Raw genomic sequence first — 22,209 nt, forward strand, 5'->3', positions numbered from 1 at the left:
ATTAATGGAAACTCTGTGGCCTTTCCTCAATTGTTGAGGGCCATAGACTCATGAAATTGGAAGGGATGTGGCAAAGTTATTTGTTGCAGTACCCTGTGGTTGGCCACCTAAGAACTCCTATGACCACAGTTGTCAAATTTAGTTTAAAGCTTTCCTAAAGTGAAAATGACTCAGATTTCCTTTTTAATGTCTGCTCCTTCTTTAGTGGAAAAGGCTGGAAGAGAGTGAAGTTCACAAACACTTCCTGGCATTCTGGCTCATCCTCAGGGCAGGTCAACTTGCCAAGGCCACTGGAGAGGCAGCAGGGGAAGGCTGCTGCTGAAGGCATCAGCTTCTATTCTAACATGATCTTGTTCTTCTACCCATAAGTGTACTTCCGAGTTTTTATTTCAAGACATTTTCACTGGAAAGGCTTTCTTGTTTCATCCAAGCTTTCTCATTGAAACTGATTTCCTGTTGTAATCATCATGGAAATGACTTGTATACCCCAAATCCTTTGCATATTGAAGATCACCAAGTCACTTTCTGACCAAAGGAATGAAACTTGTTTCAGTTTTCCTTGTACATCCAATTGTCCACCTATCCCTTAGTTTTACTGGTTTTCTCTAGACTTTTTGGATGTTTTCCTCATTGATGTCAAAATAGACAGGTGATGGATGGACCCAGTGTCCAAAGGGGTTAAATTCAATATTCCAATCATCAGTATGGCAGAAATTAGATGAAGGATTTTAGAAACTATCTGCAGATCTGCAGTGGTCCAGTCTTGCAATGGGAATAACTCCTTTGACTAAATCTCTGACACATCAGACTGCTTTAAAGCATCTGAGGATGGAAGTAAACAATTTAGTAGTTTAGTGCACAGACTCCAGGGTGGAATCCAGTTTCTCCATTTACTAGCTATGTGACCTTGAAAAAGTAAGCTAACCTCTCCAACACTGTTTCCCATCTCTAATGTGAGGATAATAACAGTTATTACCTCATGTGGATTTTTAGACGGTTGACTAAGCTAACACATGTAATGTGTTTAGCCTAACACCTGTCACAAAATAAGCATTCAAAAAATAATTGATTTTTAGTTTTTTTCATAAGACAGTCTTGTCCATTGTTGGACAGTTTTAACTGATATAAGAGTTATTTCTTATTGAACCTTTTTTTTTTTTTCTTTTTAAGTAGTAAAAGAAGTATATTGACCCTGGCTTTATTTCTTACCCAGGTTAAACATTATCAACTCCAATTCTTATGTGCTAATGTTTTCATGTCCTTTACCTGGTTGCCTGCTCTGGAAGTCCTCTAAATCATTAGTGTGGTACTCCCAGTCAAGCACAGGACCTTCAGCAGTTTTATGATTCTCACTTCATATTGGCTTTTTCTTACACATATGCATACAGGTACACACACACACACACACACACACACACTCTCACATGACTCTAATGGGTACATTACAAGTCAGTTATCTATGAGGGATACTTAGGATATATCACTGCCTAACATAAGAACACAAAAGTTACAACTTCTGGTCCCTCAAAATCAACTCTTCAGGGACCTAGAAATGCCACTCATCCTGGATAATCTCTAGATTTAGCAGAATCTCAAGCAACCAGGATACTTTTCATCTAGGATGATCAGTTTCTGCTCACTTTCACAAGTTTTAACAAAACAACTAGGAGGTCTTCATTAAATCAGGGAATGACAAGATTCTCCCCCAAGACACTCAGCCCACCACTCAGAGATACCCTAGATGGGACCTTGCTGAGAGTCATTTGGCTTTGGAGGTCCTATATTCTAAAGCAGTTCAAGACCACTGTTGTATGAAACATGCAGAGCTAAGCAGAGTGTGCAGAAGGCCAACACCCTAAAATATAGCCACCCCAGTCTGTAAGACACACCACATTTCCCTATGCTTTTCATGACAATAAACTTGACAGAGGCAGAATAACTTTTGTGATATTTTTATTCATCATGCTTTTATTCAAGACCTGTGTGTTTTCTTGGACTTTTAATGCCATGCACATGTATATCAAAATCTTTTCTTTCTTTTTCTACAAAGCTTGTATTTTATAGAAAAGACATTTTTCTTCTCCTTATTGATCTTCATTCCTTTTTGATAGAATTCTATTTTGGATGTCCTTTGAATTTTATTTCTGTCTTCCAAGTAATAGCAGTTCTGTCCAACTTCGTGCTTAATTATGATTCTCTTGATTCCCCATTGTCCAGCTCATGAATAAAAGTATTAAATAACTCTTTAAACTCTGATCCCTATGGAATAACACATGTTATTCTATATATAGATGCTAAAAACTTAATAATCACTATGTAGGAATCATAACTTCAGCAAAGATAATATCATAGCTATACCTCTCCTTCTCTGGCTATATTCTATGACCCATAAAAGCACTCCATGGCCAGATAAGTCTGAAAAATGCTGTACACTATACTGACTATTCATATTACATTACTATAATAGAAACAATTGAAAAGTTCTACAATAAAGCAACCTGTTTTACCCAATGTTTCCCAAACTCATTTGCTTCATGGACCATTCAATAACTTTCTATAAAACACTCTTATGGGGACATGCTGAGCTAAACAGTTCCTTGCAGCCTAGCCATGGAAATGTCATGGAGATAGACAGAAAACTGAGCTAGTTCAGCTGTATTCAATCTTTTATTTTTCCCTTACCCACATGGTCTAATATTCTTCAAAGAATGAAAATCAAATTGGTCTGACTTTGACATTATTTGTTCATAAATCTAACTTGAATTGTTACACAATATCTAGGAGTCCTCTGAGTGATGAAAAGTAATTTGATGATTGTTCTATTATTTTCTCCGGTATCAAGTTTGCATTGACCAATTTATATCTTCCCAGGTGCACACATGTATGTGTCTTTATCCAGACAATTTCCTAAATGCTTTATATACATTAGTCCATTCTAAACTCAAAATAGTCTTACAAGACAAATACTACTATTTTAATTTTAAACACATGGGATATTGTGATTTCAGAGGAAAAATATCTTGCTTAAGGTTTACACAGCTAGAAAGGGTTAAAGGGAGGATTTGAATCCAGGTGGATCTTGACCCTGAGGACTGCACATTGCACTGTACTGCTGACCAAGTTAAATTTGAGTGACTTTCTCTGTCCTCCAGTGGGATTTAGGCTCCATTTCAATGCCTGTTTGAACAAATCAGTTTTCTCTAAACCTGCCCTCTTCCTTCATCTCTGCTTATTTTTCTGCCTTCAAAGACTCCCCTTCTATTAGTCTTTTAAATCCCCATACTCCCTATCCCTGCCTGTTCTCAGTCTACAATTTTTTTTTGACATTCTAGCCTATTATTGTGATTTTAGATCTTAGTATTATTGATTTAGTAGTAATCAACCAATTCTAACTTCAATCTTTCTAATAATTTCAGAAAAAATTTTCAACTGTCAGTAAAGATCTCAAAGTCAATATGCTAGATACTAAATTCATTTCTTTCCCCTAAAGCATTTTTCTCTTCACTTTATATTGAAGTTTTGCTCATTTTTCAAGACTGCTCCTTGATGCCTCATTGAAGCCTACCTAGACTCTCCTATGCAAAATCAATTACTTCTGTCTCTCTCTCAAATATTGATAATGTGTGTAGATTTACAACTGATCGACTATCTTTAACCAAAATTATTATAATAATGATAGCTACCATTTATTAAGTTTACTACAGGCTTTTACACTTCATAAAGTACTTTAAGTTTTTTATTGTTTTAAATCCCCACAACATCCCCATGGGATATGTACTATTATTATCCTCATTTTACAGATAAGGAAATGCAGACATAGAAAGGTTAAGTTGTTCCAAAGTCCCATAGCTAATGTATGACACAGCAAGATTTAAACTTAGGTCTGTCTCATTATAGGAATTCAAATTTGGGAAATTTAATAATAGGTCCATATTTTATTCTTGGTCTTCATCAACATTTGTGGATTTTTTTTTTCTTTTTTTTTTTTTTTTTTTTTGAGATGGAGTTTTTCTCTTGTTGCCCAGGCTGGAGTGCAATGGCTCGATCTTGGCTCACCACAACCTCCGCCTCCCGGGTTCAAGCAATTCTCCCACCTCAGCCTTCCAAGTAGCTGGGATTACAGGTGCCCACCACCACACCCAGCTAATTTTTTGTATTTTTAGTAGAGACAGGGTTTCACCATGTTGGTCAGGCTGCTCTTGAACTCCTGGCCTCAGGTAATCCACCCACCTCAGCCTCCCAAAATGCTGGGATTATAGGTGTGAGCCGCCATACCCGGCCTGTTTGTGGAATTATTTTTGTGAGTGGATAAGTAAACCTAATAGCCCTGTAATGTGCACATGGATATACTGACTTCCCACTGATCTTGTATATCCTGGAATATGTGGCCTTCAAGGTCACCAGCTCCAACACAAGAGCCTTCAATCTCCTACAGGAGGGACCATCTGAGTTCTTGGAGGAACTTTAATGGGAAAAAGTCTCACTGGTGCTCATGGCCAATCAAACCATCTAGACAGCACATTGGACGGTGGGTTTTCACAGGCCTCCCCGAGGGTTATTCACTGCCTGGGTGGCTTGACTACTAGCCTTTCAGGCTCAGAAACCTAATTTTGTCAGCACAGTAAGAGAGGTTCTTCCTCATATGCGTATGACCAAGCTGTAGGCCCAGTACTGAAAACCAGAATACCAAGTTATTCAGGTACAACCACTGGTCTATGGTCCGTGGTCCCTCATCTGACCAGATATGATTTGGAATTCAACATCTTTAGGATTTTTACAAAAGTAATACAGTGCACATATGTTACAACAATACCCACAGCAGAATATTGGGCAACACCATTTAATCAAACATTTTAATATTTCTACAGCAAACATGATTATTCTCAGCAACTGGGGTGAGGTAAGACTATAAATAATACCCTCACATCAGTTCCAATACAGTTTTGCCACCAAGTTAGTTCAGATCACATTAGGTCATATCACACGTGCATTTTGAAAAAAATTTTTAATTTGCATAGTTTTTTTTTTAATTTGAGGGCTGAATAATGGAGATCAGGGCCTGAAATAAATGGAAAGACAGTATAGAATGGTGGTTATGGACCTGAATTCTGGTACCTGGACTCTGGGCTCATTTCCTTCCCAACAGACTGAGATGACCTTGGGCAAGTTACTTAGCTTCTATGTGTTTGAGTTTACTCCATCAGTAAAAATCAGCCTGATTATTGATGTCATAGGATGGTCATAAAAATTAAGTGAATTAGTACATGTAAGACATTTAGACAGTGCCAGCCACGTAGTAAGCAGCAGTGCAATTACCTGCTATGGTCATTATATTTTCCCTGAGACCCAGCATATAAGCAGCAGATTCTCCCCTTGGAGACAGCAGCTATGTGGGGGGATATATTATGGCCAGCTGCCTGTCTGTTCATCCACAGTATGAAATAACTGTCATGGTATTCAGAATATTCAAGTCCTTATGGCCAGTGTATTCTCATTCCTGTAATTGAGCCTACGTGCAAAGCCAGATAATAATCAGGAGGTTGCTTGGTGAGCATGGGATCAGGAAATTTAAATGACTTGAATGTTAATAACATCAGGCTGGAACATTCTGACCCATCCATCCTGCCACAGGGTCAGCCTTCTTCATGCCAAGAGGATACTGAAAGTCTGAAAGTTTGCAGGTTACCACTCTCGCTCTTGAGACCATGCTAGGACGGTACTGTCACCATATGTGTCAGGATGCTCCTTTTGTGAGGCTTCTACCTTCTCATTAGCTAGTTCTTCCACTCTTCAGATATGCTAACATGATAAGTCAGGTTAATGTCACCTCTGTTGAGTCTGCCACACATACTCAGGCCCCAAGCTCTGCTACTGCTGTAAGATGACTGTAGCCATTTCTGCTTGGATCATTTATATGATCATTTCACAGCATACTTCTTTGAAGGCGATCTTATTTCCCTCACTTTCAAGTTCCTGGGAGACAACTCACTGCATCTCCTATCAACAGCAGTTTATACTAGGGGCCAGGACTGGAAGAACATTGGAAGTAATTCCTCTGGAATACAAATGAATCTGCAGAATGTGTTCTTACTCATTATCTGCCTTTTCTTCAACTTGAAGAAGTTTTTTTGGAGTTAGAGTTCCTGACGGCTGCAGTCTGGCTATAAGAATATCTAGTTACCTACTTGATGGGTTTTTCAAACCATCTATCACAACAGTGGTAATTTTTCCTCTCAATTTGAGCCTTGCCAAATCCTTATCCCTTCTGCTTCCTTCCTGATGAAAAGCCGCTGCATCTTCCATTGATTCTCAAAAGGAGTTATAGCTTTGAGCACTGTATTAATCGGCTTCTGAAGAGGAGGATATTTATTTTTTAGATCTTCATCATTTTGACTTCCTTAGGCATAACTGTCTACCCTTAAGCTATTTTCTTGGTTGGGGGAGTAGTAAAATTATTTAAAAAGAAGAAAACATCACATTATTATATTGTGTAATTCTACTAGGTTCTCATCCCCCTAATTGCAGCAGAGTATCTTTAAAACAAACATTAAAATAAATGTGGGAGAAGGAAGGGCTGATTGAGAAAAGAATAATTGCAAGTACCTGCAAGACAAGTGCTTTCTCATTTTTTCAGCATATGGTAGCATAATGGCCCTTTGGCTTACTCAACACGTATGTATTTCTGTGGTTGAAGTGACATTTCTATTCTAGAAGAAGCATTATTATTAAAAGAATATCAACTGCAGAAACTTCTGTTAAAACTCATGCACTGGGGCCGAGCATGGTGGCTCACACCGGTAAGCCCAGCACTTTGGGAGGCTGAAACAGGTGGATCACCTGAGGTCAGGAGCTTGAGACCAGCCTGGCCAATACAATGAAACCCCATCTCTACTAAATACAAAAATTAGCCGAACATGTTGGCATGTGCCTGTAATCCTAGCTACTCAGGAGGCTGAGGCAGGAGAATCGCTTGAACCCGGGAGGCAGAGGTTGCAGTGAGCCAAGATCAAGCCACTGCTCTCCAGCCCGGGTGACAAAACAAGACTCAAAGAATAAGTCTCGGGAAAAAAAACAAAAAAACAACAAAAAAAAAATAACTCATACACACCTGTGCTTCATTTCCTCAGCCTAGATTTAACAACGTCTCACACAGGGACTAGAGATTACATGCTCCGATGTTGACTATAAAGGGATGGATTTGGACAAGGCGCTTGAATCTCTTTATGCCTCTTCTATGAAATCATCAAAGGGCTGAATAAGATGATGTCTTAAATCCCATTCAGCTTTCATTTTTTTATCACTCTTTCTGAATTAATTTATCTAGTATCTTTCCTTCCTTCTGTTCTTTTTAATTTACCTGTCATCTCTTTATCTTTCCCAAGTATTTCTGAGGTTGTTCCAGAGGTGAATTCAAGCTAATGAAGCTTAAACTTCAGGATCCCTCACTGAACTCCTTCTTAATTATATATATAGAGAGAATTTTATAGTTTAATGTTATGTTCTTTTTCTTAAAGAGAGATCACAGAATTGCACACATTTTAGGTCCCGCAAAGTCTGCACTTGCCCCTGGGTGTGTTAGGAAAAAAGACAAATACAAATAAGAGTATCAAAAAATGGAATTTTAACAGAAGATCCGAGAAAAAGAACAGAAAGAAAATAGGCCAAACATTAAATGCTAAATAGTTTCCCCAGCTGAGCATCAAACTGAGCTCTGAGCTTCATGGAGGGCAAAGTGGCAAAAGGAATTTGTACATTACCTAACTCTTGTTATAAGAATGGAGGATGGGTTCAAAGACAATATGTATTATTAATATTAATAATTAATATCCATTAATCCTGAACTCTGAGAAATCTCAGTGGGACATTTTATAGGGGATAAAATCACCCTTTGTCCAAAAAGTGATGTTTTCAAAATGATAAAAACTTTCATGGAAATAAGTAATAAATTTTTGATCCAACATACATTGAGCAACTTTTATGTCATCAGACATTGTCCCAGGCAGATACAACAGGTACAGAAGGGAACAAGACAGGGAACTTGTACCCTCAGATCTGTCAGGCAAACACATTAAAAAATGCAAAAACAAGTTGATAAATTGATCATGGAGGCCTGTACAAAATGCTATGGGATCACAAAGGAGAGAGTAGCTAACTCACATCAGGGATGTGGAGGAGGAAGGAAAGAAATAACTTCTGAGCTCAGTTTCAAAGGTAATAATATTCTTCACATGGTAATTGTCACTTCACAGAGAATGGTAAAAACTGCCAACGGGTGCCTAGACAGTTTTCCTAAGCACAGTCTGACTGTCATTCGTGTGGCTTGTAGACATAGTCACTGTTTCTTGTAAGATGGAACTGCATTCATTGATTCATTCCTCACAAACCCCAAAGACAACCCACCTTTCATGAAATAAATTGTTGCAGTTCATTTCTAGCCCTTTCTGTCTTATTCCCTTGAGTGTTTGAGGAAATTCTCCTGGCTTACCTGCAGCCTTTTTAGTGGATTTATGAGTTTATTCAATTCTTTAGTTATCTGTAGAGAACCACAAACAAGGTATTTGGACATTAAAATACAAAGCATTAGAAAAAAATAATGATATTTTAAAATATAGTAGTGGACATCCTTTGGTGTTCAGACATTTTCAACTTCAAAGGTCTTTATTCAAATGAGCAGTTTAAAAATCTTTTCTAAGCAATTCCCATTTTACAGCAGAGGAATAGAAAAAATGACTCATCTGGCAGCACCTCAAAAAATTGTAAGCCACAAAATGAGGAACAGCCTGAATTTTAAGCATCCAATGTTAGGTAATAGAAAACATCTTCATGAGAAAAACAGAATCTCCTAATACCCTCACTTGGTGAGGTTTGGAAACTTGGAACAAACATTGCTCCCCTGCATTGGTATCCCCAAAGGAATGAAAAAATTTCTGCATCTTTCTAAAGTATTCAGCTGCAGCAAATACTGCATCAAACAGTCTTGCGGGTTTGTTCTCCATTGTATCGTGCCAAACACCCCGAGATCTCTGCCTTGCATAATGCGTGGCCTTCTAGCACCATGTAAGTTTGTAAACACATGACAAGTCTCCTCCTACCATCCCAACTTCCATTCTCTTTGATGGATTACAACAGGCAAGCAGTGCCTTGCAGTGGAGCAGGATTTTCAATCATGGGGAAATTTGGAACTTCTGCAATTGATACTAAAATTATGATGCTGCCATCATATCTCACTCAACAGAGGATTTGCAAAAGAAAAAAATAATAAAGATTCAGTACCAAGTCACTGTCATACTGCAGCAAAGGTAGTCTACTGAAGTGTCAGGTCAGGAATTCAGCAGTCCTTTGCAGAAATCACATTCAGCTTGAGATTCATAGGGTAGAGTTAAAACACGGACATGAAAATTTAGATTTACAGTTTTGGTTGATCACTAATTAAGCTGAAGCACTACAAATTCTGAGCATTTAAAATCAAGATATTTTTATGTTTCTAATAACTAAAATTAAGACTTCATTCTTTCCAGGGTTTAAAAAAATCAGAGTAAGTCTTAATTTCTTATTCTCTCCTACCCACTAAAAAATAGGAAAATAGTTTTTGGTTTTAAAGAATACAAAGCTAGACATCTCTGAGCAAGCTAAAATGATTAGTTAAAATAAAACAAAGGCTGTTGTTCAAAGAAAAATACTAAGATAGAACCTTAATGATTTTTACAGTCACCACCTGTTACTATACTGCAATGATGTGAAGAACAGCCTGAACAACTCATTAACAGCTATCGCTTATTGGCCGCATACCATGTGTCAGACATTTTTATGGATTATCTCATTCGATCCTCATGGCAGCACTATGCAGTAGATCTTATTAGCCCTTTTTCAGATGAGGAAACAGTGCAGAGAAGTTAGCAGACTTGCCTAAAATCACCCAGCAAGGCAGTAATAAAGCAGAGTTCTCACTGAGTTCTGTCTGATTTCCATCGCATGCTCTCACCCACACAGCTACCCAAATTAATGGTGAAGATGTAAATCTCTGGCTTTTAATTAACAGCATCTATCATAATGTTGCTTGGTGAATGAGCTATAACAGTAATAGTGATCATAGCAAAGATGGACCTAGTACATACTACCTGTCAAGCAATACTCTGAGTGCTTTACATCTATCAGTTTATATAACTCTTGCAGCAACCCAAGAGGTAAAAAACTGAGCTGCTGAGGGTATGAACAACTTGCCCCAAGGTCATGTGGTCAGTGAAAATTTAGGAGTTGGAGTCAAGCATCAGACTCAGAGAGCCTGGCTTCTGAGCCCAGACTATTGGTCACAGCACTATATTGCTGGGTTAGATACAGACTAAATTCATGTCCACATTTATACCAAGTCCAGCCATATTCTGAAATGGCTTCCCTACCTTTGCACAACTTGTGAATTAAAGTGAAAGCTGAAAAATCGATGAAGTCCGTGATCAATATGCACAACCTAATGTATTCTTGAATTATTCTGCTCAATTAAGTTTCTATTACAGAGTTTAATCCACATATCTGACAAGTAAAAGAATAAAAATGATGGTTATATGAAATTAATCAAATAAAATGCCAAATGATTTTCAACAGCTAACACATGCATCTCATAACACATTTTAAATGGTCTATTGCATATGTGAATATATTTGCATAGGTCCACAGAGTGTATATTTGGTACTCTGTGCCCATAACTTAAGCCTGGTTTAATATCTGGTTTGAACCACATACAAATGTTCATTAACCTTATAGGGAAACACAAAATGTTGGATGTCAAAAGGCTTACTTGGACCAGATGCTGAAATGAGTATTAACTTCCCAACTGTGATGAGCCCAGGAGTTCTAGAATGAAACAAAATGGTTTCAATTGCTGGAAATTGTATGTGTGTGTGTGTGTGTGTGTGTGTATAATGTGTATATGCATATATACATATGCATGTATTTTGTGTGTGTGCTGATTACCTAATACTCTGAATGTTATCAAGTGTCAAGTTTCTAAGATTTTTATATTCAGTTAAAGATGTTATGTACTAATAAGTAGCTAACAACTTTTCTTTATTATTTTCTTTCTCTCCAGGTATCCCCAGTATTTCCAGTATCGGTAGTAAGTAAAAACAAAAACAAAAACAAACACCAAACCAAGTCTAGGCTAGCTTTGCTTTGTTGTTCAGCTCCTCAGATCTATTTTCCCAGTGTCCATTTCTGATGTAATAGGGTATTTTCTTTGTGAATTGCATTTTTGTGTTGGTTTTCTGCACAGGTATGGTGAGAACACAGATAAAATGATTATTTGTGCATAACTCCATGAACATGGCAGTGCTACAGCTTTTCTGACTACTCTTAACCAACGAGGGCTACCTAGACTCAGGTGCAATTACTTAAATAATCATCATCATTTAGCAAAAATATAAGTAGTCTTATTTATCCATACTTAATAACCAACAAACAAATTGAACTCTCTCTCTCTTAGACTGGATTTGGATGTCTAACATAATTTTAAAAAGCAGAAAATAAAAGCCAATGAATGCCTCAGGTATGTGCATCAGAACCTAAGAAAAAGTCCATGAAACCAAGGGGAGGGAATTTTGTTAAAGCATTAAACTCTAGGTTTTGTGAAGGCCTGAAACAGGCAAGTTTGTGATCAATAGTCTTTCTGGAGAGCTAAAGGAAAAAGAGAATCTGCACATTCATTTCTCCCTCCTAAAATACAAAGATCTATGTCTTCTTGACTACTTAGCTTTGAGTTTGATATAGAAAGAGTATAAAAAAATATGTGCAGAATTTGGGAGTGAGAGTACTACACATTCCTTTCATAAATCTGTTAGTATGAATCTAAGCAATTGAAGATAAACCCCTCTTCAACCATCTATAGAACACTTCTCCAGTATCACTACAAAGAACTTTCTTCCAGCTATCATGGGAGAACCAGGTGTAGCTCCCGCTTCATGTGTAAAATAATGGTGCCCTCATGCCAAGCCTGAAATTCGCATTAAGAAAATGCCCAGTAGCTTTACAGAGCAAATTTTTACATATTTTTATATATTGCACCCTTTATCTCTAATGGCTAAAATCTTTGAGCAACTACTAAGTAACTGATTAGAAACAAATTACTGAGGAAGCAATATTATGCATGGGCAGAGAGAATTTTCACTGTAGTGTCACCCCCTCACAGGCTTGTGTCATAGGTGCTGTGCCAGGCAGGGTGATCGCAGTGTAAATAGCCATGGAATAATTGCGATTCCCAGCATCCATCTAAAAAGCAATACTCTGATAATTTGGATAAAGCAACTTCCTGCTTCTTATAAATGCACAGTCAGGTCTCCCAATTTATAAATCAACCCAGTTTACTTGAGCTTGTAAATAGGCCTGGACACTGATTTGTTAAGCACTAGATGTGGTAAATGTCATGAAAATTGGCCACTTTGTAAATAGAAGCAGTGTTCACATCCATTTAGAAATGTGAACCAGCCTAATGTTACAGCATCCTCTTTGTGATCTTGTTGAAACAGCATCAGTGTTACAAACTTGCAAATGAAAACCTTCAGTTCTAATAGTCTAATTTTTCTGCTTTAGTATCCCCCTTGGCATTTGCCTAACTGTATATATACCCCACAATGTGCTCCTTTCAGGCCTTGACAATTGCATTTGCACGTGCATTTTAGTGCAACAGGGAAGCAAGCAGAAGCAAGCTGACACAGATTATTGAGGCTGCTATAGTGATCTGGCCTGTCAGAAGTTTCAGAAATGGATGGATGGAAAAGTAGTTCTTTGGCGTTGGGGTGTCTTCCTGTTTGGAGTGTCAGTTGTATGTTGCATGGCCCCTCTAACTGTACTGCTCACTCGACATCCCATTCGGCCGCCTCCACCACATCCCCCATCTCTGAGCATCAGCAGATGTTAACCTTTTACACACCGAATCAGAAATTTCTGTTTTGTTTTATTTTGAAATCAGTGGTGACCTGAAAGGATGCTTCGTTGTGCCTTTGAAAAAATGTATTAGCCTTTATTATCAAGAACCTAGGAAAATTTACTCCTAATAAAAACCCTCTGACTAAAAGTGATATTTTGGACCCTCCCTTCAATATGCCTCTGGCTGTTCTGCTTAGAATGCAATGGGTATCTTCTCAGATTTCCAGCAAGCAAGATGTAAGATCTTCCAGAGGTCACTCAACATCACACATGACTAGCTTACCTGTTGCCTGGCTTTTAAGGTGAAGAGAGTTACAGTAAAACCATCAAACGTGATTGTATCTTCTAGGCTGCTTTAATGGCATTCGAAAGTTCCTTCTTTGTGGGCTTATAAGGTGCTTGTTGTGTGCACTCGTGGATTCCTTTCCTCTCCAAAGGGCAAGAATTCACACGTAGATGACACTGCCTGTTCCAGAGAGCACAGGAATGGGGTTTTCAAGGTGCAAGCCAGAGAAAAGGAAGCTGTTTGGATATTTAGCTAAGTTATGGGTGTTAGCCAGAGCTTTTTGCATTACCCCAAAGAAGGAATCAATGACTACAATTCCACTAACTATATAGAAAGATACCATTATAATAGATGTAACACCCATGAGACCCCAATTATCACAGCATATCTCAAGGAAAATAAATGATGTATATTATCGATGTAGATTATTGACGTATATAACCATCGGTTTACATACATATTCTGTATACACAGTGATTAAAGGTTTTGGAGCCCTAATAAATTTCAATAGGGATCTCAAAATGCCAACGCCTGTATTAAGGTTCAAATGCATGGACAGAGTGGTCATCCTTTCCGATCATCTGCTAAAAATGTTTTTGAAACAAATTTCCCATTAAGATCATTCGTACCTGCTGTTGTCTATCTATTAACAAATAGGTTTCCCAATAATCCTAAGGATACTTGACTTAGAACTCAGTCATTCTGATCTGCTTTGGCCATGGCTGAAAAAATACTGGTGATATTGTCAGCAATTAATGAATCCCAAAATAAATCTCTAGCCTTTGAGCCTTATGATCTATGTTTTCACTTTACCTGATGTGGTAGGAATTTCTTCAGATTGCATTTTTTAATAAAGTGTATTATGCACGTGTAAGTAAAATTCATGATTTTATCCAAGTGAACATTTGTTGCTGCTGATAATCCAAAGTAATAGTTGGCTTGGTGTGGGTGTTTTTATTCAAGTCATAAATTGATCATTACCTTCTAATATATATCATCTGATCTTTGGTCCTGAAAAGCAAATGATTAGACAAATTGTGTTAAACGTTATATTATAAAGGGCATAATTAGACCCGCAAGAATTGGCCTAATGTGCAAATACATTTGTGTGAGTGATTATCACTTCTTACAAAAGCGAATGACAGTTAAGTCAGAGGTTAAAGTTAAACCATCCACAAAATGAAGATCACATCAAGGAAGACCATTTCAAACTCTTAGAGTTTTGAAATAAATAGAATTTTTTTAATAATACAAACAAAAGAAAAGAGAGATGTAAACATTTTGTGAACCTGACTCTAGATTATTTCCTTAAATTACTTTTAAATGACTAGCATGATGTTATATGAAGCATAGAACACTGAGGAAGGTGTTTGGCTATTCCTCTCCTATCCCCCACCCCTAACTTACTCAATTTAAAACAACAGTTCACTTAAGGGAAATAGCTAATTGTCCTGTTTTATCTTATAATAAACATTGCCTTCATCACAGAGTTAAAAATTCATCTCTAATTTGATTTAATTGGCAAGACCATTAAACAAGGGAAGTGCTACCTGCAGGGATCTATCAGCCAGTTGAGGAAGCCCAGAGATGTTTTCATACTTGAAAACATTTTATGCCAGTTGGAGACCTCGTGAAAGTTGTTTTCCATACAGCATCCAAATATTTTTGTGCAGTACTGATTTATTGTAGAAACCTGGATCGTGAAGAAAATAACAAGGTTAATCATTTTCCCACCCAAGGGTTATTAATAATCGCATTCATGTTATACAGAGAGCTGCAGTGTTTGTTTGGGTTTTTTTTCCCTTTGCTTTAATACTTCTAAATCCCCCAAATAAAAGTTTCATTTGAATTGCCCTTTAACTAATTAGGTTTTATGTAATGAGGAAAAAATTATCAGACTACAGTAGCGATATGGCAAATTGCATGGTGTGCTACATTAATTTTGAACTGTTTGCTGATGTTCTAGAAGGAAAGCTAAGGTCCCAGGTGAAATGCCTTTGGGACTGTCATTTACCCAGTATCCTCATCACAGAACCATTTCATATTTGTGTAACTAGCATTTCACATTCATGAAACCTTGTGGTTATCCTAAAATTGAATGAACATTAGGACATAGCTGCCTCTTTAATCCTGAAGAACAAATCGAATATTCCAATGGAGGAGCTGAAATAGTCTCCTACTTAAATTATTTTTAAAAATCCAGTGAGTTTACCCATCTGTATTGACAACAATTACCCACCTTGAGCAAATTAACTTTATCGTGTATTAACATTTTCCCAGGTGACTTTACAATGTCAAGCCACTTTTTTTTTTTTTTTTTTTTAAGTGTGAGCTGATATCTCTGCCTTTGCCAGTTATCTCTGTGGGATCAGGAAATTCCTAGCTTAAGCAAAAACTTGCCAAGATCTCCAAAAGGTTTCATTTGATGAAACTTTAGACATGTTAACTACGAAATTCCTGTACTGTGCCAGTTACTTCAAGGATGTGAGTATCAATTGAAGTCTTCTTGGACTATCAGTGGAGAGCTGTCCAACTAACCACGCCACTGCCTAGGGAAAGTAATTGTAGAGAGATATTTCCACATGTCTACAGAATTCTGTTTTACAAATGGTGAATCTGAGGTTTAGAGTGGCCACATAACTTGTCCAATGCAGTACAATCAGGAATGCCTATCTGACTGCAACGGCTACACTCATAATATTATACCAAGTGGAAGAGATTAGAAAAGAAAAATTCTAGATTAATTGACTTCTACCCTAGACTTTTTCCAATCCATTACACTGTGCTTTAGAAGGCCTGTTGATCCCTAATTGACCCATTTCTATGCAGGGAACTGTAGAGTCCTGGAGAAAAATCAGAGTTCATTTTTTGATTCCTTATTGTGTTGTCAGCTGGAGAACTTACAAGTATGGTGTCTGAGGACAGAGGTGGAGGACTCTGACCTCCCTTTTTAAAAATATGCTATTCCTCTACCACCAAACATCCTCAATATATTGAGGAAGAGGGAAAATGTATAGATGTCAGATATTTTATAGAACGAGACAGTTCGTGAAATTAGCTATGCAAATTGTGAAACATGCTTATGCCTACTCTGTGACAGTAAACCAAAAATTTTTCTTCATCAAGATAGTTGCTTACAACAAAATAAAATTCTATATGCCATCTCAAGGAGAACTCTACCAATATTATACCAAACTCTGTTTTCCCCATCTGTTTCATGATGGTGTGTTTCTGAGAGTAGGCAATTGCTGTGAAGATAGTCAGATTACCTCCAAGGCTCTGGGGATTTCTCCCGTAGAAGTTTAGAGTTTTCTGTGGATTTTGTTTCTTTTCTTTCTGTTTTTGTTTTGTTTTTTATTTTATTTATTTATTTATTTTTTTTTTTTGAGACAGAGTCTCACTCTGTCGCCCAGACTGGAGTGCAGTGGCGCAATCTCGGCTCACTGCAAGCTCCACCTCCCGGGTTCATGCCATTCTCCCTCCTCAGCCTCCCGAATAGCTGGGACTACAGGCTCGTGCCACCACGCATGGCTAATTTTGTTTTTGGATTTTTAGTAGAGATGGGGTTTCACCGTGTTAGCCAGGATGGTCCTGTGGATTTCTTTCTGGGCATCAATAATGCTATTTCCATCCCAAATGCAGTGTGTGCTTAAAAAAAAAATGTTTTTAATTTAAAAAAAAATGCTATTTCCAGACTTCCTGAGGAATCACAGCAGTGACTGTATAAACCCAAAGAGACCTTGCAATTTTATCTCCACCAGATATTTTCCTCATATGCCAGGGAAGAAGAATGTTTAAGGAAGGTTCACTAACATCCTCTCGGCAGTGGCATATCATATCATGGTGGTACCCTGTTTCTCACAGGTTGCCATATTTTAGAACCAAAAATTGTGTAAGCATTAGTGTTGTTAGGAAACTTAATAAAAAAGCAACTCATCCACCTCATCATTTCAGACCAGGCAGCCAAGTCTTAAATGAATTCCCTAAAGCATCTAAATAATGACAGAACCAGAATTCCAGCTCAATGTCCAATTTCCAAACTAGGACTTTTTTCATTCTACCATCACATTATAATTAACCTTCTCATTTATATAAATTAAACTAAAATATGAGATATTACATGGTAGACAATACTAGAAAAAAAAAAATCAGAAAACTTTCTCCTTGATGGGGAAGTTACATTTTTACAGTGTTCTTGAAAGCTGCTCAGTAGATGCCATGTGTGATAGAAGACAACTTACTATTCTAAAGCAACTCTACCTCTAAAGCTTCCCTGATGTAAATAAACCGTCTTTAGTTTTCTGTTTCAAGCTTGCTTTACAGCTTGACTCACTGGGACGTCAGCACTAGACAGTCAGATTTAGCAATTCTATCATAGTTTTCTTCAACTTACAATGCAGTGAGCTTTGTTTAGGTGCAGAAGAGGAAACTATTTCCTTCCAGAGTCTAATTTTTATAATCAAAATCTCAATTTTTCTCATTCATGAAAATTGATTTCAAGTGCCACCACTAAATTGTCATGTAACAGTTTTGGGGGTGGGTTCTTAAAAAAAATTGGAGAAACTACCTATTTGATTCATATTCTAAGCTGATGTGGCTCTAAACCGAAAGAAATTTAGGAATTAACCATTTTCAGATTAAAGGTTAAAAATCAAATATTGTCCACATTATTACGAAATAATTTGTATTGCTTTCTGAATAATAGTAATTGATAGAGACCCTAGAATTGGATTATTCTCTAAAGTAAGCTATATCTTAAGAGATCTTTTTAACTTATCAGATCACTTGCTTTAAGAACAATTAATACTGAAAAATAAAGGGGAAGATATTATTTTCCTACTTCGAGTCAGTAACTGTTTATAGTACAGCAATCTGATTTTTATTTACAATAGCAACCACAAATAGAATGAGCTAACATTTACTGAATGCTCACTACGATGCCAAGCAAATATTAACTCATTCTGTCTTGACAACAGTGCGTAGCAGATAGTGTCATTGTCTATTCCATTTTGCAGATGAGAAAAGCTAGGCACAAAGAAGTTAAGGAATCGTCAAAGTGGTGGAACAGGGCTTTTAACCCAGCCTGAGCTCTATTTACATGCATCATATCCTAAATAAATTTATCCTAAATATTAAATTACTTTCTAGGCTTCCCACAGATACAATCTGAAAATTCAGCCTAATAATAGCAACCGAAAGGCATTTCAGATATTTTATATTTTAAAGGAGGCAGTTATGGAATAAGTGATTTTGGTCTCCATACTACCTATGTAGACATAGTCTTTGGAGCCTGATCAGGGAGATCCTCAAGACAAATTGTCAATTTTCCTAAAGGTATGGAACCAGGATCCTTAAGAAGAAGTGCTTTCCATAAAAAAACTACTCCTGAATGATTTGTCATTTATAAGCATATCGTAATCCTTCCCCTCACCCTTACAATAATTTCTCAATTCAGTTTGGGTTTCACTGACAGTCAAAAGGTCCACAGTCAAGGCATGTAGGGAGAATTTCCTCATCACACAAGGAATTCTTAATCCACTAGATTCTCCAAATGACATATGCCTCATATCTGCAGGCATCACCCTTCCATGAACTTTACTATGATGCTGCTAGGCCATGAGAGAACCACTGGAGTGATGGAACTTGTCAGCTGAGAGAAACCTTAGAAATTTCCTTATCTGTTTTACAGATTAGGAAAGTAAAATCCAGAGGAATTAACAGCCAGATAGCTCCTTAGTGGCAGAACAGGGATCAGACCTCTCATCTTCTGAATCCCAGTGCCCTTTGCCTTGTAACAAAACACCACTCTGAGACATTCATATTGACCCAAAGATTTTCCCTAGTTGATTTGTGAAAAAAAAAAAAAAGAAATTGATACATTCTACAACAGTTCATACAAAGAAGCAATACAAATATTGTTGATGTATTATAATTTGTTTCCATTGCTAAGAACTTTTCTCACTAAGAATTCGCAGAAACTTCATGTTCTACAAAAACTTTCATTGGAATTGGGTGTGATAAGATAGAATTACTCTCAGTCATACTACTAAAGTAGCCTCTAATATGCTTAATTTACTTCTGAGAATTAAATGTTAGTAATATTTGTTGAGCATTTACTACATGCTAAGGTATTAGAATAAAAAGTAAAATTACTCAGAGAGTAATTGGCTAATTTTAAGTTGTTTTCTCACTTGGTCTTGCAATTATAAAACAAAATACATTTAAAAATTAAAATGAGATATTAATTTAAAAAATCTCATTATGGCCAAATGTTAAAATATATATGTGCAGTCAGTAACACACTATAGGACTTTAGAGGCCACAAATTTCAGTATCCATTTTTACAGGATAACATTTTTCCTCCCAAGGAAAATGCAGAGCACATAAAATTTTGTCCCACTGGACATATGTATGAATTTTATCAGGATTTTCATACGATGGCTGCTGGTGGTTCTGAGATTTAGTAGTTCAAGGAGATTAGGCATTCTACATAATGAAAATTATTTGAAAAAAAAAAGTCAAATTATATTCCCAGGCAAACACAAAGGCTTCCCCTGCCCAAGAAAATATTTTAGGTACATAATACGGAAGACAATTATATTCTCAGTAGGAACAGATTGTAAGTGAGGTGTCTATCTTGATAAGTACATACAGGTCAAGAAGTCTCAGCAATTTGAAAGTAGAATGACTTACATTAATTTTTTAAATACATATAAGAAGATCCATAAACTGGAAACTCAGCATCCTGGGGGGAAAAAAATCATAAAACACTAAGAAAGGAGTTATACTAAAATACAGGCACAGACAAATATTTAAAATATTCAAATATGAAATAAAGTTTAATTTATAGCATTTTTTTCAGAACTCATTTCTAAAATTGATTTAATATAAAATTATTATCTTTACTTAAATTTCTTGGCAAAGCTCAATAACAAAATAATAAATCATACTAGTACTTGCATTTTATCAAGACAAACCAGTCACTACTTAACATTAAGCTTGCAAATATCACCTCTACTTCTGACCTATATTTGTCTCTGTACAGAAAAAGATGGAGAGAGCTAGTTCACGAAACTAAGATTGTCTTAATCTGATACTAATAATACAAATACATTTTTTATGTAAAACCACACTAATACTTGAAAGCTTTATTAAATAAAACAATTTCTGGGAATACAGACAATACTAATTTCCTCAGAACACAAATTTATAGTTTTTCAAAGCTGATGATCACAGATCAAGTAGGCTTGTCCTATTAACTCAATATCTACCATTCAATATCTACCCATCATCAAAATACTCAAGTGAAAAGCAACATTCAGTCAATTAACTTACATATTTTGCCTACATGTTACCAAATACTTATTTCTTTAATAACACCTGAGTACCGATGTGGAAAATTATTACATTCTTTCTTCCTTCACAAATTTTCATAGATATCATCAAGATTTCCTTTGCCTTTGTGGATAGATGTATGAGAACAGAGCGGAACAGAGCAACAGCTCTGTTGTCTCTATCAGATCAGCTTTTCTAGCAAATATTTAAAAAGCAAAGTTATGGTGCAAGTCTTTTGTCTTGGAAGAAGGCACTATAATCTAATTATGGAGGAAACAACATGATAATAACCTGTTTACAGTAGCATAGCCACTTGATATCTATTTCTCAATTATCAGATATTTACCGAAGCCCTCTGCAAGGCTTTGCCCTTCTTCAAAGAGATCCAATCCAATTAGAGAGATGAGAAATCGACCTATAAAATTTTGACTGGCAATATTAAAACTCATGCCTGTCCACATATCAGTGAGAAAACAGGAGCACTGAAAGTAACAGGTTACACAAATTTAGAGCCAAGAGCCGTCCTTACAGACCTGGGTGGTACCAAAGGACAATACAAGACATGTGGTTTTGAGACTGGACTCAATAGATGGTAGGATTTTAGTCATAAAATAGCTGCTTTAATAGTCATGCCCTATGCATCTTCACAAAAGTAGTTTAAAAACATTAAATCCTAGCCTGGATGTTCTGCCTTCCATAACTGGAAGACACAAATAATACCAAGACATAAATAATACCAATTCTTAAATTAATTAATGCTTTTATTTATTTCTGCATTGGAACCAATAACTCTAGAAGCATATTTTGAGGTAAAGGCATCATGAAAACACATACACACCCATACATACGAACCTTAGATACAGTAGGAAGCAGCTTGGACTTTTCTCCATAAGCCAAAACCGCCAGGTATCCCTCTTTCCTTTTCTGAGAAACTACACATATAAAAATAGCAAATATATCCACTCCTTTTCAGAGATAATGGCTCACACTTAAAACACACCCCAAAGAATCTATCACGAAAGACTAATGCAACCAGTTCATATCTGTAAATATAAATTGAGGAGAATGGAATCCTCAAGTGAGAAATTATTTCTTTAGTGTTATCTTCTAGGCTCAGGCACCAGCTTTACATAATGGTTTGGATTGCTGAAGTCCTTATTTGTATTTTTGCGTGTGTGTAAGAACACTCTACCTTATTTTAAAAGTAAATGTGTAGCTTTGGTAGGGAAGTAGCTATATATTTAATGTCCATTCAATGTTTTGGGAATCATCAATTGCTTGCTCTTGTTTGATGTGGAAGTCATGTTTTGTTTAAGTGCATCACAGCCAAGTTAAAGAGCAGATGTGTGGTTTGTGTCTTTATCCATATAATTTTCTGTTTAGACCAAATGACATTACAGCTGAAAATAACATACCCTGATTTTTCCTGATGCATGCAGATCCTCCAAAGTTTAATAGGATATGGCCGAATATTTCTTCCCTTGAGGTTTCTAACCCAAAACAAGGTAGGAGCATGTAAAATTCCTACTGATATAAAATCCCACATGTTTGGGGGAAAATCCTATATGCCATTTTTAGCACAAAGTAAGAGCATTATCATGAATGCTATGTCTTTGAAAGAATCATAATTCAATCTTTTTTCTAATATGAAGAGTATCCCAAAAATATTAGAG

At 36.6% G+C, this 22,209-nt stretch overlaps 1 protein-coding gene across 11 annotated transcripts in view; it reads left to right on the forward strand.

Annotated features, from left to right (window-relative positions):
• Positions 1 to 22,209, forward strand: part of NTNG1 (netrin G1) — a 354,404-nt gene that overhangs the window by 264,694 nt on the left and 67,501 nt on the right. For 6 of the 11 annotated variants that reach the window (XM_017945315.3, XM_003892292.5, XM_021921467.2 and 3 more), the window contains one exon: positions 11,084 to 11,110. In XM_017945315.3, coding sequence (XP_017800804.1) covers positions 11,084 to 11,110 — 27 coding nt within the window. Of the gene's footprint in view, positions 1 to 11,083; positions 11,111 to 21,975; positions 22,042 to 22,209 lie in introns of all 11 variants that reach the window. The other 5 variants (XM_017945308.3, XM_017945319.3, XM_017945323.3 and 2 more) reach the window with 1 other exon arrangement.

The sequence above is a fragment of the Papio anubis genome, chromosome 1 (assembly GCF_008728515.1).
Source record: "Papio anubis isolate 15944 chromosome 1, Panubis1.0, whole genome shotgun sequence".
NCBI classification, from domain to species: Eukaryota; Metazoa; Chordata; class Mammalia; order Primates; family Cercopithecidae; genus Papio; species Papio anubis.